The 25,877-nt window shown below is 46.1% G+C and overlaps 1 protein-coding gene across 3 annotated transcripts in view; it reads left to right on the top strand.

The window, feature by feature from the left end:
* LOC135387031 (phospholipid-transporting ATPase ABCA1-like) overlaps positions 1 to 25,877 on the top strand; it is a 476,077-nt gene that overhangs the window by 86,291 nt on the left and 363,909 nt on the right. Inside the window, exons 3-5 of one of the 3 annotated variants that reach the window (XM_064616458.1) lie at positions 11,738 to 11,977; positions 19,536 to 19,627; positions 19,694 to 19,843. In XM_064616458.1, the coding sequence (XP_064472528.1) occupies positions 11,738 to 11,977; positions 19,536 to 19,627; positions 19,694 to 19,843 (482 nt within the window). The remainder of the gene's footprint in view (positions 1 to 11,737; positions 11,978 to 19,535; positions 19,628 to 19,693; positions 19,844 to 25,877) is intronic. The other 2 variants (XM_064616460.1, XM_064616459.1) reach the window with 2 other exon arrangements.

The raw sequence follows: 25,877 nt of genomic DNA, 5'->3' as shown, positions 1-25,877 counted from the left end.
GCCTTCATCGTGCAGGTGCGCCGCTTCTGCTTTCTTGGAGCGCATTCTTGTTTTTATCACAGTGGCATGGTTTTCATGAAAGATACTCGTTTGAAACGCAACAAGCAATCTCGCTGCATAGCCTTCGTGCTAGCCTGAATAAAGGTTTTCAAACATATTGTATCTTCCAGCTTTAAAAAATAAAATAAAAACATTGGACCAGCTGCCTCACATTCGTCTCGTCCTCAGGCTAACGCTCCTTAGTCTCCAACCGTACAGGTCCCGACAAAAGTTTACGGAACACGCGAGCTGTGTATTTTCACCTCGGTACGACACTCTAGCGGCAAGCGGAAACTGGCGAAATCAGGCCAGTCCACTGCCTCAGAGGTGTTTCGATATTTCGGGTTTCGGTAGTTTCGGTATGATTACTGTTGTATGTGCCCGCGAAGTGAGTTGGATTTAACTGTTGTGCTCGCCAACAACTCGTTACTCAACGTCAATTGTTTACCAATCAATCAATTATCAATGTCAGCGTCAATTGTTTATGAGCTGGTCACCACTGAGTTCCATAATAAAGCAACTGTTTACAAGATATCTTTCTTTCTGTTGTCTACATATCACGGCTTTCAAATAAAAGTAATACACAGGAAGGTGTTGCCACCATGATTCATCCTTGTTATCACGATCATAGCGGCGAGCTCACAGTCTTAACAATCTTTGAGTCACGTGTTGTTGGCGAGCACAACAGTTAAATCCAACTCACTTCGCGGGCGCATACAGGAGTAATCATACTGTCACGAAGCGAAATGGGCCGGCGAGTCGTCGAATAAACAGCAAACGGTTTATTAAACTACTTGGTAGCAAAAGCACAAGAGTGGTAGCTCTCTGAACACAACTGAGTCCAAAGAATGAATGCTGCAGCCTGGAGCGCACAAGCATCGCGCAAGCGTCGCGCCGAAAAGTCTAGAAATAGCTCGTGCGTTTGCCAGAGAGCAGGCGGTGTGTCTGGAAGCTTCTTGCCTCTTCTTCAGCACGCGCCGGGATGAGATGTACCGTTTCGTGCCTGCTCTGGATGTTTCTCTCTGTGCGCGCGCGCGCGCGTGTGTGTGTGTGTCCGTGTATCAGATAGTGAAGCTTCACCAAGACAGCGGTATAAGTGGACATGCAGAGAGGATATACGAGGGTAAATGTAAATGAAGTCAATTGATTTGAAATTGAAGTAGTCGAAGGTAATTAAGAGTAACAGGTAAGAGTAATTGAAGGCAATTAAAACAAGATAGTTGAGTTTAAAGATAATGAATGTAAGTTCTGTGTAATTAAAATAATTAAATTAAAAAATACCGAACGTAACCGCAGGTTATACCGGAGGTAATGAAATGTAATTAACGTCAATTAAAGGGGAATTGAGAGTAATTAAGGCAAGTAAACGTAATTGAAGGTAATTAAGGGAATTCAAGATTAACTCATGTAACCCGCGGTTACCTAGGGTAATTGCAGGGTAATTGAAAGTAATTGAGGTCAATTAAAGGTTGATTAAATGGACTTCCATATAGCAATTGAAAGTGTCAAACCAGGAATCAAGCATTGACTGGAGGTGGACAACCGGAAGTCGGGTTAGACCGGAAGTCGAGTTCTATGCCGAAAGTCAAGTTTAGACGGGATGTGGACAACCAGAAGTCGGGTTTAGACTGGAAGTAGAAAACCGGAAGTTGGGTTTAAACCGGAAGTCAAGTATGGACCTGAAAAGGCTGTTAATGCTAATGCCCGGCGTCGGGAACTTGGCGCCCCCATCGCCCGGCAGCAGCCGTAGTAGCCCCCTCCTGCACCAACGGTTGGGTCGCCGCAGGAGGGAGACCCCCACGTATAGCTGTGCGTGGCTTTCTCGTGTCTGAGGAAAGGGGGTCCTGGCAGTTGAGTGGACTCGGAGGTTGGTTTGGACCCTTCGGGGCCCCTCTGGGAAAGCAATACACCACGTTGGCCTCTGCTTCGCATAGACGGGTGGTCCTGGAAGGCCCGACCAGGACTATTCAGCTAGTCGCCATCTCACTTTTCGTTTCTTTCCTTTTTCTGTCTCTCCTCCCGCCCACTTCTTCCTCTTTTCACCTTCTTTGGCGGCAAGGGTCAACCTTGGGCAGTACTCCTTTCTTCAGAAAACTGCACTTGGGTATAGTGTAGAGGCAGTGTTAACGTCTGGAACACGTTCCCTCGTTGGGCTCTATGGTGGGTGACACCTGCTGCACCGAATCACCTATTCCACTTTATGGATAACGCGAACTCACAAAAACATGATCGGCGCCTCAAAAGGCACCGCACCGAAGCGCAAACATTGCAGTTTTTCAGTTCTGCTCCAGAACCATGGTTCCCGAAGATCCTCATCCTTCAGGCTGAAGATCAGACAAAACCACTAGCTAATGTATCTCCCTTTCTCGTCGCTAAAACTCTCGAACAAGTAATAGGTAAAGCGTACAGTGCAAAAAAAATGAGAACTGGTGACATCCACATTGAGGTCCAGAGCAGGCAGCAGAGCTCAGCACTATTGTCAGTAAAACAGATTGGTAATATTCCAGTTTCAGTGACTGCACACCGCACACTCAACACAGTCCGAGGCGTTATATCTAGTGAGGAGCTACTGCAGTGCTCCGAAAGTGAGATCGAGGAGGGTTTAAAAGACCAAGGGGTGATCAATGCCAAACGGATATCCATCCGCAGGGACAACAAAGAAATACCAACCAGGCACATCATCTTATCTTTTCAATTGCACTCGCTCCCCGCAGAAATCAAGGCTGGGTATGTAAACTGTCACGTCCGACCCTATACACTCTGAAAATGGTGACACTTTTGTGACGCGTTGCAAGTGTCACTTTTTTGCAAAAAAGTGACGCTTTGCTCAAGTGTCACTTCCAGACGCTTTTTGTTCCTTTTTGCTTTTTGAAGCATGTGTCACGAGAGCTCCCACAACAAGTGTCACAAAAAACGTCGCACACTCTAAAAACAGAGCTTCACCGCATAGCACGCCGAAGACCAACCATGGTACAGAATGATGCAGTTATCACTGTTGGTTAGCTGAAAACAGGAGGCGCAAGCCTTGTCCCGAGATGGCGTTTTCAACAAACCAACAGTGATGAAGACATCGATCTGTACAATGGTGGCCGTCGGCGTGCTATGCGATGAGCTCTATGTTTAGAGTGCAGGTGGTATCGTGGTCACGACTGTGCTGGTGGTGCTAGCGAAAGGGCTTTCGGTTGTCGGCCTCACAGAGATGCCGGCTGTGCTGCTTGGGGTATTTCGTGGGTTCCCCTCAGACACTATGAGCCATATGATGTCGGCACAGGACGGACATTCTCCCACGGCGTCAGTCATGACGTTGCCCCCGTGGTCGCAACATCGCCTAGTTGCATAAAAGTTGAGTGTATTGTCTCAATCTCAATCTTGACAATCTTGGTAGTGCATTTAGTGCGCTCCCACGAGCCCACACGGGGTAGGAGCCATGCATAGCGTCCGAGACAACATGAGACAGAATATGAGACAGCTACTTAACTTTTATGCAGAAGATTCTCAGAATGTGGCTCTATAGACTTCAGAGATGGGTGAAACATGCAGCGGACACTGACACCTGATGTACTCGTATGTGGAAGGCACGCTACATAGGGGTCACGTGAAAAGAGAAACATTTTATTTCAGAATCGATACACTGCGAAGTAATCGCGCGGCAAGCACTTAGTTCAAGACCCTCCTGGTTGCTTGATTCCGTAGAACCCCGACTAAGATGGCAATCGTTGCTCGAACTGCATACAGGGGTGTCCTGAAGGGAAGCATGGTAACTGAATAAGTAGCAAAAGAGCTTCATTTGCGCTTGCGTTGGCGACTCACACGCTATTCTGAAATTTCCTAAAAGGGTGTTCTGCAGGTCGTAGACATAAGTGGTCAGTTTAGATCACGACACATTAAAAAAGATAAGTAAACACAAACGAAATGCAGAGCGTAACCGGAAGAAACGGCGCAATGAAGTAAGAAGAAAAACAGGCCGCAAAGCCTCCATTCTCGGGAGCTACTCAAAAACATTTGAATTTCTCTCCATCGCTGTAACTTGCGATTTCGGATGTCAAAGAATTATGGCGCACAGATGCACTGGTGAAGGACGCGCATTACGCGAATACGCGTCGTGCCCGTGGTGCAGACGCGCGGATGCGATTGTCTGCTTGGTAACAATTTCACATACATAAAGTCAAGTATTTCGTAATGCTCTAGGGAAAGCAAGGTAGGGTTTCCGAAAGTGTCCTCGCGTTCGACAGAGGGGCAGAGACACAGAGACAATGCGGCACACTTTGCTCCAATTTATCCTCCAGCCTCCCTGTATTCACATGATTTCATTGCCTTCGTCGTTCCGAAAAGAAAACGAACCCGAAAGAACTTACCGATACGTCCGTGCTTCACTGAAGGATGCCCTCACATGATGCACCATCCTGCCGTGCACACGGATGTGGCAAGTGTCACAGCTCCAGTGTTCAAACGCCCCCCCCCCCCCCCACGCTTCAGTAAGCATCTACGAAAAACGCGTTTCCGGTAACTATATATGGACTAAGTTCGCTCTGTGACACATTCCAAATCCAAGTTTGGGCTCGCCCCCGAGTGTCACACCAATTTCACGTGTCACTAAAGTGCCACCGTTTTTAGAGTGTATACCTAACCCGCGTCGATGTTTGAAGTGCCAAAGATTTGGCCACCATTCCCAAGTGTGCCGTGGACACCTGATATGCCCCAAGTGCGCGGGTGACGGCAATGACCATACCCCAGAGTCGTGCAAAAACAGTTTCCGTTGTGTCAACGGTGAAGGCAACCATCCTTCCTATTCAAGAAGCTGCCCACGCTTTAGTGATGAAAAAGAAATCTTGAGAATTAAGACTGTACAGCAGCTGACATACAAAGCAGCGAAAACGCAACTGAAGTTTCAAAAAAGAGGATCTTTCTCTGAAGCGGTGCGCCGGGGAGTGGCATCGCTCAGAGTATCCGTGGCAACCCAAACTTGTGGGACTCCACTCCACACTCCCCAAACACAAGAAAAGTCTGCGGAGAGTTCGCCTCCGCCGGCTCCCGCCACAATCTCTACGGAGGTTGATGGCGCGCTTTCACACTCACACACTCAATGGAGCTTGACGACGATGACTGCACGTCGCAGAAATCGTCGTCAAGTCTTCCAAGTACACTGGACCGGAGAGCTCCTTCCCTTGGGAAGGAGCAAAGAGAAAAACACGGAGGTCGAGGTAGAGGCAAGTCGAAGGAGAAACAGAGGCTTCCCCCGCCAAGGGTCACACCCCCTTAACACACAATGTGCAGAGTCCCTCTGCTCTTCCTTATTTCCATTATAATTATGGGACAGGTATTCCTTCAGTGGAACTGTCGAGGCCTCTACAGTAACGTTGACGATGTACACGATCTTTTCGAAAAGTACAGAGCTGTCTGCTTCTGCCTGCAGGAAACATACCTACACAAAGAAAACTTAAACCCTTTCCGGCGGTATAATGTTTTCAGGAAGGACCGCACAGACAGCGCACGTGCATCTGGTGGTGTGGCTGTAGTCCTTCCGCCAGTGCATACCTGCAAAATACTTCCCACTCATTACAGACTTGGAGGCAGTAGCAGTCGAGGTGTGCCTCGAGAGGACTTTGACGATATGCTCACTCTACCTGCCCCCATCAGTGGTAGTAGAGCAAAGAGATTTCGAAGATCTATGCAAACAACTCCCCCAGCCGTTTATGATTTTGGGCGACCTGAATGCCCACAATCCTTTGTGGGGAAGTGCAAAGCTAGATGCACGGGGGAAAATGTTGGAGAGGGTCCTCCTTTCGGGGTCACTCTCTCCTGAATACTGGGTTACCTACCTATGTGAACCCTGCAACACAATTTTTTTCTTCCATAGACATTTCATTATGCAGCCCATCAATTGTCCAGTTTCTTGACTGGACAGTTGAACAGAATCCTCGGGGGAGTGATCACTTCCCAGTAGTGTTAAAATATCGTACTATAGTCAACACTCTGACAACACGCCCTCCCAGATGGAAATTTCAACTAGCCGACTGGAATCAGTTCTCTGAAAAATGTGACCTCTCTCTGATTCCTATTGATACAGTGACGGTCGAGGAAGCTAGCAATCTTATCAACAACGTCATCCTTGACGCGGCAATACAATTCATTCCCCAGACTTCTGGTCGTCTTCCAAAGCGACCTAAACCCTGGTGGAGTGAATGCGAGGAAACTCGCAAACTTCAAAATCGGGCGTGGGGTACATTTCGGAGGTACCCCACAACACAAAATCTCTTACTGTTTTTTTTAAACAGTAAGCGGCAAGAGCAAAGGCCAGATGGACGCGAAAACAAGCTAAGCGGTCCTCTTGACGCAACTTTGTTTCTTCTCGGTCCTGTAATACCCCATCCAAAGTGGTGTGGGACAGACTCCGCAAAATCAGAGGGGAACATCTCAGTCGTTCAGTTCCTCTTTTAGAAGTCAATGGCCAGGCATGCCAAAGCCTAGAAGAACAGGCTAATGTCCTCGGTGAACACTTCGAAAGCATTTCAAGCTCTTCCCACTATACAAGTGAATTTCTTAAAACTAAACAAAGAGCTGAAAAACAAAAACTTCCGATACATGATGGCGATGGTTCTGCGTACAAGCAATCATTTACCATGGTAGAACTTTCACGCTCGTTATTAGCTGCAAAAGCAACTGCTCCAGGCCCAGATCGAGTTACATATTCCATGCTCGACCACCTGTCTGACTTATCAAAAAAATGTTTACTCAACTTCTTCAACCATGTTTGGATACAGGGCACATTACCATCTGCATGGAAAATTGCCACTGTAATACCCCTCCTATACCAGGGAAGGAAGCTTCAAATCCAGCCAGTTACCGTCCTATTGCTCTCACGAGCTGCATAGGTAAAACCTTTGAGCGAATGGTAAACAACCGACTGATCCACCTCCTAGAAACAAATAATTGTATATCTGAATTCCAGTGCGGTTTCCGAATGGGGTGTTCCACAGTGGATCACCTCATTCGTCTAGAAACAACTATTCGCGAAGCTTTTGTCCGAAAGCAACACTGTTTGTCAGTTTTCTTTGATATGGAAAAAGCGTATGACACCGCATGGCGATACGGTATCCTGCAGGACCTCTATTCCATTGGTGTAAGAGGTCGCCTTTTTAAATGCATTGCTGATTTCCTTCAGCACAGAACATTTAGAATACAGCTTGGAACTACTTTGTCCCGTTAATTTGTGCAAGAGAATGGTGTCCCGCAGGGATCCGTTCTTAGTGTGACATTATTCTTGGTTAAAATTAACTCTATAGCAAGCGTCATTCCACCTTCCATATCGTACTCTTTGTATATGGATGACGTCCAAATATCATGCTGTTCGGGAAGCTTGTCAAGATGTGAACGACAGATGCAGCTGTGTATAAATAAAATGGCCAAATGGTCTTCACTGAACGGGTTTAAATTCTCCACAGAGAAGACAGTGTGTGTCCACTTTGTGAGAATGAGAGGAGCATTTCCACCATCCACGCTCAAACTTCATGGGCAAGATATACCTGTAAAATCGGAGAGCAAATTTCTTGGTGTCATATTCGACTCTAAGCTCTCCTTCAAGTCTCATATTCAAAACTTGCAAAGGTGAAGTGCCTCAAGTCGATGAATTTAGTGAAAATCCTCTCTAACAGATCCTGGGGTGCTGACCGGGAGACACTCCGCCGTGTGTATACATCTTGCATTCGCTCGAAGATAGATTACGGGTCCGTCGTCTATGGCTCTGCCCGTCAGTCTGTGTTGAAATCCTTAGATACTATTCATCACCAGGGACTCAGGCTCGTTCTCGGTGCTTTCCCAACCTCACCGGTCCAAAGCCTGTATGTCGAATCTCATGAATATTCCTTAAAAAGACGGCGCTTTTACCTCGCAGCATCATATGCACTAAGACTAATAACTTTTCCGCAACATCCAGCACTCACTTCTGTCTCAAGTACACGGTTTAAGCAACTCTTTATAAACAGACCCTCGGTAGTCCCTCCTTTTTCTATGCGCATTGAGGGGGATGTTCTGGATCACGAATTTTCTTGCTATAACACCCCAGTTTTGAAGTGTGGTAAAAGGCTCCCACCTTGGGAACCACCTCCAAGGTCCGATACTACATTGACAAAGTACAGGAAACAGGAAACTGCTACATCAACACTACAACAGGAATTCGAAAAACGACGATAAAACCAGAGACACGGAACAGAAAAAAGACAACACGACACGTTCTCAAACACAGCAACCCATTTAATGAACAGACCTACACTCCCAATAACCTCCGGATGGGTGGAAAGGGGAAACAGAGGGAACACTAACGCAATTGCCTCGTCCCTTTCCAGTGAGACAGTGAGACAGTGAGAAGAGACAAGTGTATTGAAAAAGGTGCGTGACCCGTTTGGGCGACTCTTAGCTGAGTACAAAGAGATTAAGTCACGAGGCAATTACGTTAGTGTTCCCTCTGTTTCCCCCTTTCCACCCATCCGGAGGTTATTGGGAGTGTAGGTCTGTTCATCAAATGGGTTGCTGTGTTTGAAAACGTGTCGTGTTGTCTTTTTTCTGTTCCGTGTCTCTGGTTTTATCGTCGTTTTACAATGTACCAGCTCGCCTGAACCCTTGCTCTTCTACCAGGAATTCGAACACTGGAAAGAAAGTTTTGGAAACCATGCTGAAATTTATACTGATGGGTCAAAGTCTAGCGCAGGAGTGACTTGTGCCATGATTTCTGGAACATGCACAAGGTCACATCGTATAAAAAATATAGCTTCCATTTTTACTGCAGAGGTGTATGCCATTATCCTTGCACTGAGCTACATTCTTCAAGGTTGCATAAAATCAGCCATTATATACAGTGATTCCTTGAGCTCCATTAATGCCATTTGTAGCAGACAGAAACAAAAGAATTTCCTTGTGCAACGCGCACAATCCTTGGCCAACTCTGCACAGAAGAGGAGTTATTCTATTATCCTGTGCTGGGTGCCGAGCCACACTGGCATATTGGGTAATGAATTAGCAGACCAGGCTGCTGCAGCTGCAACTTCCAGTGACATTACCCCATTTGAAATCCCCATCCAAGATATTAGGTCAACACTCAAGAAATCAATTTACGCTAAGTGGCAGAGCTTCTGGGATACACAGACATGCAACAAACTCCACTTGATCAAACCTCACATTCAAAGTCATGGAGAGTACCTGGAAAATCGTCTGTGTAGTCTGTTACAATCAAAATTACGGATAGGTCATACATACGTTACACACAAGTTTTTACTTCACAGAGAGGAGCCGCCTCAATGCACGCATTGTGGTGAGCTTCTTTCTGTTATGCACATACTCATCACATGTCCACATCACGAAACTCATCGTCATCGTCATTTTAAGGAATTTTATACATATTTCTTACCTCTTCACCCAGCACTATTGCTCGGTGATGAGGCTATCATCCCTTTTAGTCGAGTTTTCAGTTTTTTAAAAGACATTGGAATTGTGAATCTTTTGTAGTTTTAGGCTTGCTTTTGATCAGTTGTTTCTCTCTTTTTTAAACATCGCACCTATTTTTAAGTAGTCACATTTTAATCACAGTATTGGCGCATTATGGCCTGTGTTGTCGCTGCGCCACAAAACCCCCAATCATCATCATCATATTAATGCTAATGCATTTCTCTCGCATTTACCGCTAAATCGCCAGTGCATTTCATTCCTATCTACATATGATCTTCCGAAACACCGTTTTGTTCATGACTGGGTCATCTATCACGCAATCTCGTCTCTATCAGACCAATCTTACCCGCAGCACGGCTTCTATACAATTGATGACTTGTGTAATACCTAGCTGATGGAGCTCAATGTTAGTAAATTTGTATTTGTTCATTTCTCTCTAGCTTTGTATTCTGGCTCACTTATGAATCCAATCTCATTCGTGCCTGCACCTCTGACCAATTTTACATCTAAGTTATCAGGAAAAGTCACACCACATCTGAGTCACTTACAGGCATGCCCACAGTTCGCTTGCATTTGTTCGCCGTACCTTTCGCTTAGCGCACTTCTAACGAGAGTCTTCACGCGCGCTGTACTATATGTATGATCTGTGTACAGCAGATGCGTTCGTTTCTTCATCACTCATCATTCGAAACTCTCAAGCGCCCCTAATGAAACATGACTTAGGTCTACCCAAATTCTCTGACAGAAGAAAACTCTTTCGTATTTGCCTGTTAGTGAACAGCGAAGTAAAAAAAAGAAACAAAAAACAGTGTGAAGTCCAGGAAGGAGTAGCCACGAAAAATAAACGGAACGGTTAGAAGCATCAATATAGTTTGTGACAACGTGACAATCTTTCCGACGGAGCCCGTCGTCATCAGGTGCGCACCTGATGAAGAATGGACTCAGTTCGAAAGCTTGTCAAATTAAACTATAGTGATCCTTCTAAGCGTTCCACTTATTTTTCGCGGCTATGTGCCTGTTCCGCAAATTCTTCCGTACCATTTCATTGCAGCTACTGCACTTCTTCAGAGCTCGTTGCACGTCTACAGCGTGCCGACTCAGTAGCGTCACTAGGAGGGTGCGGTCCGCACCGAGTGAAGCGACGGAAGGTGTGACGCGCCGCACCAATACTGCCACTTGCTCCCGTTCCCTGTGGCACGATGTCGCCAAAAACAACATGATGACCCTTCTGCGAGGCACTTTTTTTTATTTTTGAGTGTGGTGTAATATGTTTATTTATCGTGAACCGCCTGGTACGGAAAGGTATCCGTTAATGGGGGCATGGGGTGGGGTGAGAGGTGACGCAAAGAGCTCCCGCACCGGGTGACCCGTACCCTAGCGACGCCACTATGCCGACCATAACTTGAATGTATCACGTGCGTTATTTAACATCATTCAGAAATTCACTTTTTCATCTCTCAGAAGTCTATGTAGTGTAGCTCCCTTCCAAAACCCTTATTAAGTTCAATAGCGTATTTCCCAGAGAACTCTGCTCTCGTTTACTTCTCCAACAACCTGTCATTCTTCCCGGTCTCCTGAAATACGCTGTTTTGGATTGCACATGTCGGCTGTACTTATCTATGATTTTTTCCTAATATGCAATCTGCTTTAGCATTGTACATCGTACATTGTAGTCTCGTACGAGTATGTCTATTGTAGAACCATGTGATGACCTTCATCGTCCTCTTAGTTTGTGAATAATCAGCAATAAATATACAAGCTGAGGTAGAGGCGCAGATTGTCACTCTGCATGCAGAGCTCAAGAATAAAGCGTCAAATTCTGTCGCCCCTGTCTTTTGGAATAAGCGCCCGGGTGAGTTCACTCAGGCAATATTTCAGCGACCCATAGAAATAGCCGTAAATCAAAACTGAGTCGTCGGAGGCTGTAAATTCATTCAGGCATGTCCGTCCGTCAATTTGACAGTGATAAGGTTAATAAAGATTGTAGGGAGTAACGTTTCTGTGTGAACAAGCTGCACTGACACAGGCATGAGACGCGTTTCCGATACCGTAACTCGCATTTTCTTGCGGGAAACAAAAGGCTCTTTCGGCCCCCGTAGGTCGGGAAAGGCAAGGCCCACGAAACCCCGGCAGGCACAAAGGAATTTGGTTTTGAAGTGTTCATAGAATAAATAATGTAGTATGATGAGATGTAGGCACTGACAGCGCAGCTAATAATTGTCAGACCGAAACGAACGATCAACGTTTCTGGTTACTGCAGGACTTGGAATCGACTTGCCGGGACCAGATGGTCCAAATTCAATAATACAACCCCTCATAGGGGTCAGCACGTTACAGGAGGTTAAGGAGTCATGCACTAGTAGCCATTATTGCTTCTTCCTGACATCATCCGGCAATGACGCAGACCTGAGCTACACCATTGTCCACCATGACTATGCAAGATATGACTTTGCTGAGAAGGCTGACCCTTCGTACATTACACTAGGAAGTTGGCCCTCAGGTACGATTTTTGCTGAATGTTTTGAGACATTATTACTGCACTTTCTCTCAACGCAACCGTGCATACAGTAACCGCTACTACGTAATTAAACGAGGTGTTCAACGTATGTAGCACCAGCTGATGTGGCGTAGTTGTTCAGGTTATCTGCCTCCACAGCGAGACTGGGCGGTCACGCGGCTACCGCGGCTGTTTAATGTTTCCGACAGACTTTCCAGATGAATGTGGGTGCAGTTCCCCGAACGTGAAGTTTATCCCGGACACATACTAATATACCTGTGCTCTAGTCCTTCCTGCAATCCTCTCTCAACCTGGCCAAGTCTGTAGAGCGCGTAAAGCTACAGTTCTGTGTTGCATGCTATCTGTAGTTGGAGCCCCCGCCGTAACGGTCTCCGCCGCTTCGTACAATACAAAAATGACCTTTGCTTGCGCCGTTTGTCAACGGCAGAGCTCCGGAGGACAGCAGTGGCCTCCGGAATCACTACTTTATATCACTTTGGCACACAAAATCAATTCTACACTAATATCGCCTTGCTGCCCTACCCTGGCTGTACCTCTCCGCATAAAACTTCGCAACTGATTCTCCTTTTTTTGTTACACATTGGAACGCTGGAACATTTTAGAATCGGTTCCCTGGATGACGATTAAGTTCTAGTTCCAACGTTAGCCGTTCCAGTTCTATGTCGTGGCTTCTGTCTTGAATTTGGCATTCCTGTTTCGCTTTTTTTTTTGTACTTTATATGCTGAGGGGGTCTCGGATATCGTCGTCTTCGAGGCCAGCGTGTACAGTGGCATTTTTTGTTGTACTGTTTGCATTTAAACCCAATTCCTTACACACGCGGCTGTTCGAGGGAACTACGTTAAATCCATGATGCTACATGCAACGTTGCCAACACACACCTCTGATATACAGGAAATGACATCAATAATAATCTCAGAGGTACTTGCAGAGCAGAAATGAACTGACCCAGAAATGTAATCGTGGCCAAAAGACACCACGGTCATAACATTGAGCAGCTCCGTCCCAGAAACAATGGACTCCGCTCCGCTGCAGCTCAGCAGCCGATCGTAATGGACGATCCCACTATTGCCACCAGTTGCTGCGGGCTTAGGGTAGAGTAGGCCAGGTAGGTAGGGTAAGGTGCCAGTTCTTCCCCGACGGAAGGCAAAAATATGCCGTTATGATACTTTTAAAGGCTAGTTCCATCTCAAATCGAACACTCCGGTACACTTGACGTCTCGAATGAACAGCGAAAAAGTATATGTTGAAGCCGTCGGTGAGTTAGGAGAAATAAACGCTTTCCGAATTCTCTGCGCTGCGCGGTTCGGGAAGTAGGAGAGGAGGAAAAAAACTGCCTCTCATAAGACGGTGTCGTCGCGCGCGGGTTTGAGCGTTCTCTACAAGGCTATTTCTTGTCGCATTATAGAAATTTCTTGATCTGGCTTTGGACCACTTATGGCACAATAGGATCCTGCGTTGGCAGTGCTGTGTCCGTTTTTGTTTGTTTACAAAAAAATATCAAAGTTGACTCAAAGTGCCGAAAAGCACCATATTCACTGCAACTTTGCAGACGATGTAGAAAACGGATAAGATTGAGCTTTATGCCGTTTAATTTGTCATTCATGTGGCTATCGAATGATGTATAATTTGTTGCTCTACTCTGTCAGGAACGTAAGCGACACCTCTTTAAGTAACACCATCCCACCGAAAAATGACGAATTTCGGAAGCCTTTGTCTAAAAAACCCCACCAAAAACTTGCCTCAAAAATTATATATGTTGTAGGTAGGTCCTGTGCACAGAAGAAAAATCAAAAGTCGGACTTCATCGGTAGGCGCATTGTGAATTTTTTGCCAGCCCTATACGCGGAGCGCATACAATCCGTGGCACGGTGTCCCGCGTGTTGCAAAATCGAATTTTCCAACGGGACTTTCAACTTCTGTCTTCACATAAAAAGTAATTGCTATCATTTGAAACCGTTGTGACGCTAGCGTTCACAATAGTGTTGTAATCGCTGAATGTAGATTATGGAGCAACCATATGTGCTCGCATTGCGGGATGACACACAGGCATTCCAAGGGCTGGGAGCCCGTGAAGAGCAGAATGCTTTAGAATACTTTTGCGTCTTTATAAGAGGTAAATTTCTCCACGGTGATCATATCGAAGCATATTTACAGCACACAGAATAACAAGAACTTAACAGCAAAGAAGACAAGGTGACGAAGGCAAGAAGGTAACGTAAGTTATGCAGAGCATTCCGGGTGGATGAAAGTGCTCGTGTCATGAACTGCCTTAGGCCGTTGTGGAAGCCACTTTCCTTAATGTTACTTTTGATGGCAGGTTCTTGTCAGATTTTTTTTCAAATGTGGGCAACATTGCTGCGTGTTGTGATTCAGCCACCTTTGCTGTGAAGTACTTGAAGCAGCTTCTGCATAGCTGTCCCATTTCTGTTACGCCTTTGGCTTGATCTGCTGGGGCCATAGTCTTTATGGCAGTTATGCCGATCTCCGAAGCAAAGCGAAAATCCTTTGTATCCTCGAAAATCCATCGAGGTAGGTGTGATACCAGGACGACACCCTACGGTAATGCAGATGTCGTCGCACACTCTGTATAAGGGCACTCCGTGCACTTCTGTAGTCGAGAAGTGAGTGAAGCGTCTTCTGTGTGTAGGCGAAACTTTGCGCCAGGTGTCTTCAAGGAGTAAATGCGATCAGGACCTTCCCATGGTCGCAGCATGTCGAACCGGATAACATATTGGACAGCGGCACCAGTCGGGCTGTTTCGGCAAGGTTCACAAAAGGCACCATGAAGCCTTGACTGTGTGCGTATGATACTACACAACAACATTTTCCTCAGTGCAATTTCCCCCGTCCGAGGTCATGGGGCCGTAAGAAAAGAAATCTTTCAAAGAATACTGCAAGTCACCGCGTCCCTCCTGCCATAATGCGTACAGTAAATATGCTTGCTTAGAATAACCCTGAGCAGATATACCTCTTACAAAGACGTAAAATCATTCTGTTCTTCTCGGGCTCCCAGCACTTGCAATGCATGTGTGACATCCGGCAAAAAATGCGAGCACATCTGGTTGCTCCACAATCTAGATTCAGCGATTACACCATTGTTATGAACGCAAACGCTCAGAACCTTGAAAAGGAAACCTTGAAACCTCAGAATGGTTTCAAATGACAGCAATTACATTTTATATGAAGACAGAAGTTGAAAGTCCCTTTGGAAAATTCGATTTTGCAACACGCGGGACACGGTGTCTCCGCTTGAATGCGCTCCGCGTATAGGGCTGGCAAAAAATTCACAGTGCACCTACCGATCAAGTCCGAATTTTGATTTTGCTTCTGCGCATAGTCTAAGGAAGTGCCTACAACATATAACATTTTTGAGGAAGGTTCTGGTGTGGTTTTTTAGATAAAGGCTTCCGAAATTCGTCATTTTTCAGTGGTATGGTGCTACTAAAAGAGGCATCGCTTACGTTCCTTACAAAGTAGAGCAACAAATTATACATCATTCGATAGCCCTATGAATGACAAATTAAACGGCATAAAGCTCAGTCTTATCCGTTTAGTACATCGTCCGCAAAGCTGCAGTGAATATGGTGTTTTTCGGCAGTTTGAGTCAACTTTGATATTTTTTTGCAGACAAACAAAAACCGGTACAGTACTGCCGACGAAGGATCCTATTGTGCCCTAAGTGCTCTAAAGCCAGATCAAGAAATCACTATAATGCGGGAAGAAATGTCCTTGTAGCGAACGCTCAAACCCGCTCGCGACGACGTCGCCTTATGAGAGGCAGTTTTTTCCTCCTCTCCTATTTCCCGAACCGCGCAGCGCAGAGAGTTCGGAAAGCGTTTATTTCTCTTAACTCACCGATGGCTTCAACATATATTTTTTCCTGTCCATTCGAGACATCAAGTGTACGGGATTGTTCGATTTGAGATGGAACTAGCCACAAGTTACAGTGGTATCATATTTACGACAGCGACAGAGCTGTTATGGTAGTTCCATAGTGTTTCGTCCAACGGCATAGTTCTCGTGCTCCATGACAGCAATATATTCTAGATCGCCTGTCGGGAATGTGAGATCTCCTGCGAGGTCCTCATCGCTGTAGCTTTGTCGCATCTCGCCCGTGCTTGTGCAACGTGACGTGGTCGAAGATTTTCAGAAGACGTACACTTACTAGGACGACCCATAATGCCACTATTCGCCTCCACGCGGTAGCGTGTTGCGGATTAAAGGAGGTGGATGTGGGTCTCGTGGTCACGGGCCCATATTCGCCATTTTGCTTTTCGGTTTTGAGTTCATTAAACCTTTTTCCTCTTGGAAGCGGAGCGGGCGCCTCGTTCTTCCTTCACACAATTCTGGTGCCGAAACCCGGGATCGTAGGCCGCCTGTTCCTTCGCCTTCACTTCAGAGGTCATCTCGTCGTGACTTGCCATGGAACGCTTCCAGCGTACAAGGGGTGGACTACATGCACTCTTAACGCACACCATGACACTCCGACCCGCTCGGGCAGCAGGACTCGTCCGTCGAAGAGACTGAAGCTGCATTGAAGTATTTGGTGACAAAACGGCAATCGTTCTACGACCTCGATATTAGCATCGCCCAGGAAACCCCCGAAGATCAGCTGGGAGCTGAACTTCACAGTGCGCTGCAGTACAAGGAAGGTCTTGAGGGGATTATCACAAGGGCACGTCGTAGGCTTCGCCAGCAGCAGTATGTTGCACCTTCGGATCAACAGCGTCCTGCGGGGCAAAAATCTGTCGCTCTCCCTAAGCTTCAGATACCCAAGTTTTCGGGAAAAATACAGCGATGACAACAATTCTGACAGCATTTCGATGCCACCATCCACTCCAAAACCAAGCACTGGCTCCGTTCGAGAAGTTAAGTAGTTTGTCTCCTACCTCACTGACTGCGCGAATCGATACATCGAAAGCATCAGGATCAGCGGCAACAACTACGACTTTGCGGTCACTCTGCTCAGACACAGGTACGGTAGACCGGAGCTCCTTCATCGATCATTTGCTTGCTCTTCGTCCCATCTCGAAATCCCAAAACATTCCTCAGCTCTGACGTCTTCATGACGATGTGACCACGAATTCGGGTGTAACTAAGGACAAATATGCAGTCATCTTTAGAGTTCTCAGTTTTCGGAGTATTCATTTGGAAGATTCGGAGGGTGTTTATTGGAGTTTTCAACTGCCTAAATGAGGCAGAGACTCAGCTGCGTGATTAGGAAATTTGCGCTGCTCTGCTATCTTTTTAGACGTATGCGCTTATTCTCGCCTTTTTGTTCGTTTCTTTTTTTTCACCGGTTTCTTTCTGAAGGTTTCGGCAGAAGGCATGTGTTGCGAGCATTAATTCATTAAGGAATAATTTTCGCATGTACATAGAAACTACTAAAATTTAGCAGGTTTTACCACTACATGAAAATATAGCATTCTTAAACAACGTTTAAACTGTGATGTGGACATTCACGTCACCTAATCAAAGCTACACGCGGTGTTCATTGAGTACGCTAGAATAGGACCATTGCGACTCTAGCAATGTTTTCGAAAATAATGATGTGTGGCAGCTTGTACGCTTTCCAAGATGAGATTTTTTGTTATCGAATAGCACATATCTTCGACATCAATCGAGAAGAAGAGGAGTGGTTTCGTTATTTCTTTCTCTTAGTATTGTGTTACTGGGGTGACGTTGCGGACTTCAGAAAGATCATGATGTTGAGGTCGTTGAGGTGCTGTAGTAGGAAGGTGTCCAAGGAAGAAGCAGTCGGCGGTGGACGTCAGCATACTTTTCTGAGCAATGAAAGCTGATCTTTAAAACCTGCTTTTGTAACCGTGTCTCAGGCGTCCGCTTGCAATTCTTCCAACGTAACACGTCAACGCAGGCGTACAGGATGCTCCATGTACGCCGTTGAAGGTAGAGCCTAGATGAAGGCACACGGCGCATCCGCAACTTGTCGAAGGCATCTGTGATGGTCCTTCACTAGCCCGTTACGGAAACTGATACCCGCATAAAAGTAAGGGTGGCGCAATTCTGGTATAGTTGTTCGCATTCAATATGTTCAGTTCAGAAAGCAGCTAGACGTAAAATACTGACATATTACTAGCTTCGTAAATAGGCTTGATAGGGATATTGTCTCATCGAACACACCGCGACCAAGAACGGAGAAGCACTCTACAGCTCGACCTGAGTTATGATTGATTACCAAAAACTGATTAAGTAGCTGTTCAGCTAGAGATTTTTTGTGAAATGGGATATACCAAAATCGAAGGCAGACGTATTTAAATCCATCGGCTTTTTAAAATTCCAGGAACAAGCGCGTGCTTTGAAATTTTTCATAACATCATACCGTTATGCAAATGAGCCAAAAACGAAAAAGGCGCATCTCGAGCGCAAGAAGAACAACGGCCATCGAAACCGGAGAGCCACGTGCTTGGAAGCGATGTAGCCGATTGGGCTGGGCGCTGACCTACTAAGTGACTACTAAGTGACTATGGCCAGATAAACCACTTGTGGCCAGGGGGGCGATCGACGTCAAATATCTTCATTGTCCATGCCATTGGTGCCTTTAGGTTCGCGTGTTTCGCGCCTCTCTCCGTTTGTGTAAGTTCATTGAGTACGCTAGAATAGGTTTTGTCCCCGACCCCTCCACTACCACACACACACACACTCAGGAACGCCCTCTTATAGCTAGGCATGTTGCCACATTTGCACCATGAAATTAGCGGAGGACTCCGTGAACTAACTATCGAGTATCGTAGTTGCGCTGGTCCTGACCCTAAAATCTACGCTACACTAGCCGTGGTTACATGAGCGGGATTGACGCTCCTCGTATCCAGTTTCGCAGTGAATCGTAACCCACGCGGCCATGCTGAGCAACTCACTAGTGAAGATTGCTGTGATGGGGTGCGATCGGTGAATACGATGCGCTTCTGTCGTATTCATGTAAACGCGGCGGCTCAGTCGTCAACTGATTAATTACGAGCGATTGGGTTAGTACTTTTCGCATGTACATAGAAACTACTAGAATTAAGCAAGTTTTACCACTAAATGAAAATACAGCATTCTTAAAGAACGTTTAAACTGTGATGTGGGCATTCACGTCACGTAATCAAAAATGTAGGCTGTGATACCCGGCTTCAAAAGATATTGTGAAATGTACCTACTAGTTCAACGTTAGCAAAATTTCAACTTTAAGTTAGTATTAGCATATGTCTGCCCATCCTAAGTACTGTCATGCAAAGAGTATTTGTCATTAACACCGTTACCTCGACTAGGATCTCTCTCATGGACCTTGCGTGGAACCACAGTTTACGTGAAGCGTTAGAAACAGCTTATGTAACCCAAACGGCTTCTCAATTAACTTGTCACTGTAACATGTCATGGATTACTTTATATGGAGTTTACTTTTCATGGAGTTTAATCAATTACTAATTTCACATTCATTCATGTATGCGTCACTATTGCTTAATCACATTTTGTTTTCAATGAGTCCTATAGCAGACCATTGGTGTTCATGCCTATAAATTTTTGCCTGGCTTATCGCAGGTAAGTTTGCATCTCTGCAAATGAAACTGGAACGGTCACATGTTGTCTGGCTCGCACAGAAGAAGAAAATTGATCCCAAGACAATTCCTACGGTAACGTCATATTTCATTTTGGCTAAATATCGTTAGATGAAATTGTGAAAGAGCGTTTTCTACAAGATTGCAACGAGGCAGTTTCCTCAACCAAGGATTCCCCAGGAGCGAAAAACACCATACCAAAAAGCGTTTGCGCTGTTCGTCTTGGCCTTCATGATCCATTTCATAATTCATGTGGGCAGCATCGTTACTGAAACTGAGACCGGCATAAAAGTAAGGGTGGCGCATTTCTGTTCTAGTTATTCGCCTTCGATATGTTCCGTTCAGAAAGCAGCTAGACGTAATGAGCAGTTTGAACGGTGGAGACTTGCGGCATATGCGACGTTGCTTTGCCCACATATGCTCAAATACTCATCATGCTCCATGACACCAGAAGCAAATTCGGTCCCGTATTAGAATTTCGATTAATATCGTAAACCTCGAGCTCATATGATAGCCTTCCACTAACCGTGTGCTGTTCAACCTTCTATTTATATTAAAACACATTTCTTAACGTAACTTTACCTAATAATATAACCACTATAGTATATATGCTTAATTTATTAAGTGTCTATGACTGTATAGTACATAATGTAGAATTGTATATCATAGAGATGGGACGAATCCAGAATTTGCCGAATCCGAGTCCAAATCCAAGGAAGGTTCTGCGAATCCACCGATCTTACGAATCTCGAATCTTTGGTATCCTTTCTTTAAAAAGCGCAAATTAGGCAAATTTGTTTAATGAAAGGCAAATTAAATAATAGTTTACTTTTATACGGAAACACAGCCGTACATTTCTTCTGAAATGTAATTCATTTAATATGTTGTACGTCGACAACAGGGAATACATACAGACGAAAGCAAAATCACGTTAGTTTTAAAGTTGTAATGAAGGAGCTCCTGTCTGAACACTTTCTGTCCAGAGCCATGTAAACAAAGTAGAAGAGAAAACACAGATCAACGCTTATTAAATTAAGGCAGATCCTTGTTTCAAAAAAATAGCATTCTCATCCGCTCAGGGTCTAGCCTACTACCTTGTGATGGCTTTCGCTCTTCTGTCTCCAGGCTTGAAACTTTGAGTGATGTACACGAAGGCTTTTAGAGTTGGTTGGAAATAAGATGCTGTCAGGCTTTTCACTGGAAGTGGTTCCAGTCACAAAGAGCTTGGTTCTCCAAAGGAGGAATACGCAGAGCTTGGGCTGCGGCCTGCAGGAACTGGTTTTTGGGGCTCTGCTCTGTCAGTCACAACTGGACTCAAGGGTGAAGCTAGAGTCACCGTGGATGGTGTACTTCTACCACCTTGCAGTTCCTTAAACTGAGCTAAATGTTTGGTTCTGATGTGTTTCCACATGGCTGAAGTTGTGTGAGCCTTTCCCTCTGGAGATATTTGCAGAACACAGGCTGCAGCGAGCATAAATGTCATTACATGCAGTGTGGAAGTAGCTCTAGATGTTGGACGATGCTCGAGATGATGCCATCTCCTCGGTTCACTATTACAAAGCAAAACAAAAGGCAAGAATAACCTTCTTGTGCTAGACGCACCCTATCAGCCTTACAACCTAGGCAAAGGCAAACCTCTCTCTCAAGAAATATATTCAGGGCTGTTGTCATAGTTCCCCTCAAGGTCTCCCCAGATTAAAAATGATACGAAGGCCATTGCTACGCAAGAAGTAAATGTGGATTATTTCCCTGCCCGTGGAAACAGGACCACATTGTACAATCCAGAGATAATCCAGGCCAAAACGTCAAAACCGCATTGGATTTCCTTTGCATGGCTCCTTACGACATCCTGGGACTTCGGATTCGGATTGTAGCTTGTTGGTGCCCTGGTACACTTTGGCAGAGAAGGCTGTGACACCTTCTAAAACTACAAACCTCAGAATTGTGTATGAAACGGTTTTGCAAGGGAGCTATGCAAAGGAATCTTTCAGCTGTCCTTGTAATCCCAAGAAGGTTGTACACTAAACTCTCAACTACAGTGACAAGGAAGACACTTAAAAGAAGAGAAAAATCTGCCAGCATTTACTCCAGTCCCAATTCTCTACACTCTTAAAAATGAACTTCACCACATAGAACGCTCCTAGCCAACCATCATCCCGAGTGACATCGTTCTCTCCCCTGATTTGTTGAAAACTGGAGGCGTACGCCTTTTTGTGACACTTATGTAGAAATGTTAATTGTCACAAAAAGGCGGACGCCTCCCGTTTTCAACAAATCAGGGGAGAGAACGATGTCACTCGGGATGATGGTTGGCTAGGAGCGTGCTATGTGGTGAAGTTCATTTTTAAGAGTGTACCCCAGAGCATTCCAAGCTTTTCGTGCAAGTGACACTTTTGACGACAGAGCAATTCAGTTTTACTAGCAAACCCGGGATCCGGAAAAAGCGCTCTCTCTCTCCATAACCCCGGCCTTGCCTACCTGCCTTGCTGCCTTCGGGTGGGGATCATTCTCACCCTGAGGTGGCAACACACGAGAATGTAGCTTTCCAAAGTTTTTATGACACAGACTTTCATTTTTGCATAAGCTATTCATATTTAATGCCAACAAGATAAAGGAAAGGCAGCCGCTCCCTCTTGCGTGTTGGCCCACCCCTCAACAGTGACGCGCTACGCTACTCTGATGACCAGTCTCAAGTCAGACACGTACAGGATAAGAGAATGGTAATTAAAGTTACCTTACCTTGAAGAAGGAGGCACTACGAGCTAGCAAGCACACGAGCTGTTGCGGGTAGGCAGCGAACCGGCGCGCTGAGGGCCTTTTCTCGCCTCTTCGCACCTGTTTTCGGATGCAAAACGTGCCCCTCTTGCGAAGTCGAATTTCTTTATATTGATGCCGATGACTGTACGTTGCCGTTTTGTGCTGCTTTTGACTTGTGTTTGGACGTGCGCTGTCGCCGGCAAGCACATGGCATGAGCGATGGCAAGTAGCCATCGGCGCACGCCTGCGAAGCTTTATGCTGTCATTTTGGCGCGTCCGGGGTTCGCCGGCCAATCAGGCTTTCGGTGGCCTCCGAAGGCGCCACTTTTAAAGGGGAAGAAACAAACGTGGGTGGAGGATTCGAAAAATTCGATTCGCTTTTTTGGGCACTGGGATTTGGATTCCCGAATCTCGACTCCCTGCGCAGGATTCGAGGATTCGCGGATTCGGTTGGCCCATCCCGAGCATATAACATGTATCATGATGCAGTGATTACATCATTTTCCACAAATTGTGCTCAGACACACTGTTGCCCACCTTCTCTGCTAAACGTGCCTGATTTGTCCCTCGAAAGCTGGTCTTTAAACCCTGCTTTTGTAACCCTGTCTCAAGCGTCCACTTTCAATACTTGCAATGTAATGCAAGCAATCATGATCGTCTGGAATTCTTTATCGTGTATTCGTGTCCCGTTATTCTAGTGTTTAGGCATCTGCTTCATAATCGATTCAATACATACAATAACTACGTAAATGAGTACATTTTCCCACAGGTTAGTGGAATTGAATAAACAACTTGTTGTGAGTATTCTACATAGTTGTATCTATGGTTGATTTGACATGAAGTGCGCCCTTTTCTGGATTATTCGCTTTGTTGCATAACGCTCGCAGTATGTGAGGAGGCTGAGAGTTATTGGAAATTTGCGCTGCTCTGCTATCTTTTTGAACGTATGCACTGGTTGTCGCCCTTTGGTTCGTTTTTTTCGTTTTCCCCGGTGTTCATCTTTCTGAGTATAGCTCCGGCGGTGGACGTCAACATACCGGCAGCTTCTTCGCCTCCATTTTCGATGTTGTGAACGGAAGTTTTTTTGTTTTTTTTTTCATTGAGGACGATATGGCACTGGTAGCTGTACCTCTTTTCCTAAGCCGCTCTTGGCAGAATGGCCGGGAAGCACTTGTTTTCTTGATCTTGGGCTGTATTTCTTTAGTAGTAGTGTATCAGCTCAAGTATCCGGAAACTCACAAAGTCACCTGGACGCCATTAATTAGCAATTAGAGCAATTTGGAACCCCCCACAATAATTAGGATCATTCAGGGAGTCATTACACTAATTGGGGAACATCTAAGACGTGTCCAGACGACTGTGTGAGTTTCCGGATACTTGAGCTGATAAAAAAGAAAAATAGGTAGAAAAGAAAATAAAAAGATAGAACTAGAGTGGAGAGAAACAATTTGTTCGAAAATCAACGATGGGGTGACGAAGAAACGGCTCCGGGGTGACCAGCGCTTGTTGACGTCGGGTAGTTGCAGAGATCGACGACAGGTGGCCACTTAGTTGCAAGGCATCACACCAGATGGCGCCACCATCATAGCTCTAGACGAGAAAGACAGAGAACAAGATACTAGCGGCAGATAAAAATGGCAGCACTGCTAAACAAGTCAAGGCATGCGAGAGAAAAGGTCGAACCGCTACTGCTAAACAGAAAACGGTACACATCGGGGGAAAAGGCTTACGGGGGCGATCGCTTAGGCCTAACCACAACACAATGCAGCTAACACAAGGCGGGAACCACTGGGCACACATCGCTAAACATGCGTCAACACGAACAAAAGGCTTGCTCACCGCAACACAAGTGTAAACATGCGAGAAAAGGCTTAACACGAGCGCTGTCAAATCACTCGTTGGTCACCGCTAAACACGTCAAACATACGACGAAAAAGGCTTACGGGGGGCGATTGCTTAGGCCTAACCACAACACAATGCAGCTAACACAAGGCGGGAACCACTGGGCACACATCGCTAAACATGCGTCAACACGAACAAAAGGCTTGCTCACCGCAACACAAGTGTAAACATGCGAGAAAAGGCTTAACACGACCGCGGTCAAATCACTCGTTGGTCACCGCTAAACACGGCAAACATACGAGAAAAGGAGCTCGTCAAATCACTCACCTTTTCCCCCGCGGCAACTTCCAGGCAGAAACTGAGCGAGCGCGGGGAGCACACGTCTGCTCTCTACGACAGCCAGCAGAAAACTGAGCGAGCCCGGGGAGCGCACTTCTGCTTTCCACGACAGCCAGAGAGAAACTGACTGAGGCGACGCGCTGCGGCAGCTATGGATGCGCGCGCGCCCTCTGCTCCACCCGTCCGCGCATGCGCGCGCGCGCTCCTAGCGCCCTCTGTGCCGCCCGCGGGTGTTTTCGGTTTCGGCTCTCCGCTGCGCGCGCGCGCACTCCTAGCGGCGACGGGTGGCTTCTGAGTTTCGGTTTCACTCTCGTTTCTTTGCGCGCGCGCGTTTATCTGTATAAAGGCAGCGTCCAACTTTAGCCAACTTTAGCCAGGCAAAGTCCAACTGTAGCCAACTTTAGCCTGGATAATCTGTATTGGGAACGCTGTTCCGATGTAGAGGACGACGACGACAACGTGTAAATAAAAGCGATGCATTTCTCTTCTCTCAGTCTCAGTCTCTTCTTTCTCTTCGTGCAACGTGTACGCACGCAACATGTCTTCCCCCGAACCTTTTCGTTTCCGTCATCCTTTTCGCTGTATCTTAAGCGGCCCCTCCATGTGCGGCAAATCTACTTTCGTTGCTAACGTGCTGAGGAACCTGAACGACATGGTGAACAAGCCTCCGTCACAAATATTCTACGTGCAGAAATATGCTTCGCCGAGCATGCAGGACAAATTCGGGGACTCCGTAAAATTTACCAAGGAGCTACCGCGAGAGTGGGACACGTCTCACGCTACGCTGATCGTCGTCGACGATCACATGACCGACGCTGGTTCCTTGAAGGAGGTGACCGATCTTTTCATTCGGGGTTCTCACCACGCCAACGCGTCGATCTTCTTACTCGTTCAAAACATCTTTTTCGACAGTAGCCATTTTAGAACAATATCCTACAACGCCAGTTACGTCGTCCTGTGGCGCACCGTGCGCAGCGTGCACCAGATGGAACATTTCGGCCAGGAGCTATTTGGCAGAAAAAGATTGGAGTATTTTCTGGATGCATATAAACAAGCGATGTCGTCGCCCCACGCATATTTACTCGTGGATCTTCACAACTATACGCACGAGGATCACAGGTTGCGTAGCAATATCTTTCCGGGGGAACGTCAATATATCTACGCACCGAAATGAATCTCTGCCCTCACCTCACTTTACTCAAAGTACTCTCCACTCTACCCCCTCCACGCCGTCGCGACGATTTGACACGTTCGTCAACGTCCGACATGAAACACCTCTCCGAAATTTGCCTCAATGTATTGAACGGAAAGGTGACTCTAGCTCCAGATACGTTCGCGCGTTAGGAGACGCACAAATGCTTTTTATGACGGCTCGCCTATAAAAAGA

Source organism: Ornithodoros turicata, chromosome 3 (assembly GCF_037126465.1).
Source record: "Ornithodoros turicata isolate Travis chromosome 3, ASM3712646v1, whole genome shotgun sequence".
In the NCBI taxonomy this organism is placed as follows: Eukaryota; Metazoa; Arthropoda; class Arachnida; order Ixodida; family Argasidae; genus Ornithodoros; species Ornithodoros turicata.
Note: the sequence above shows the minus strand (reverse complement) of the source record. Positions and strands in the feature narration are given on the sequence as shown.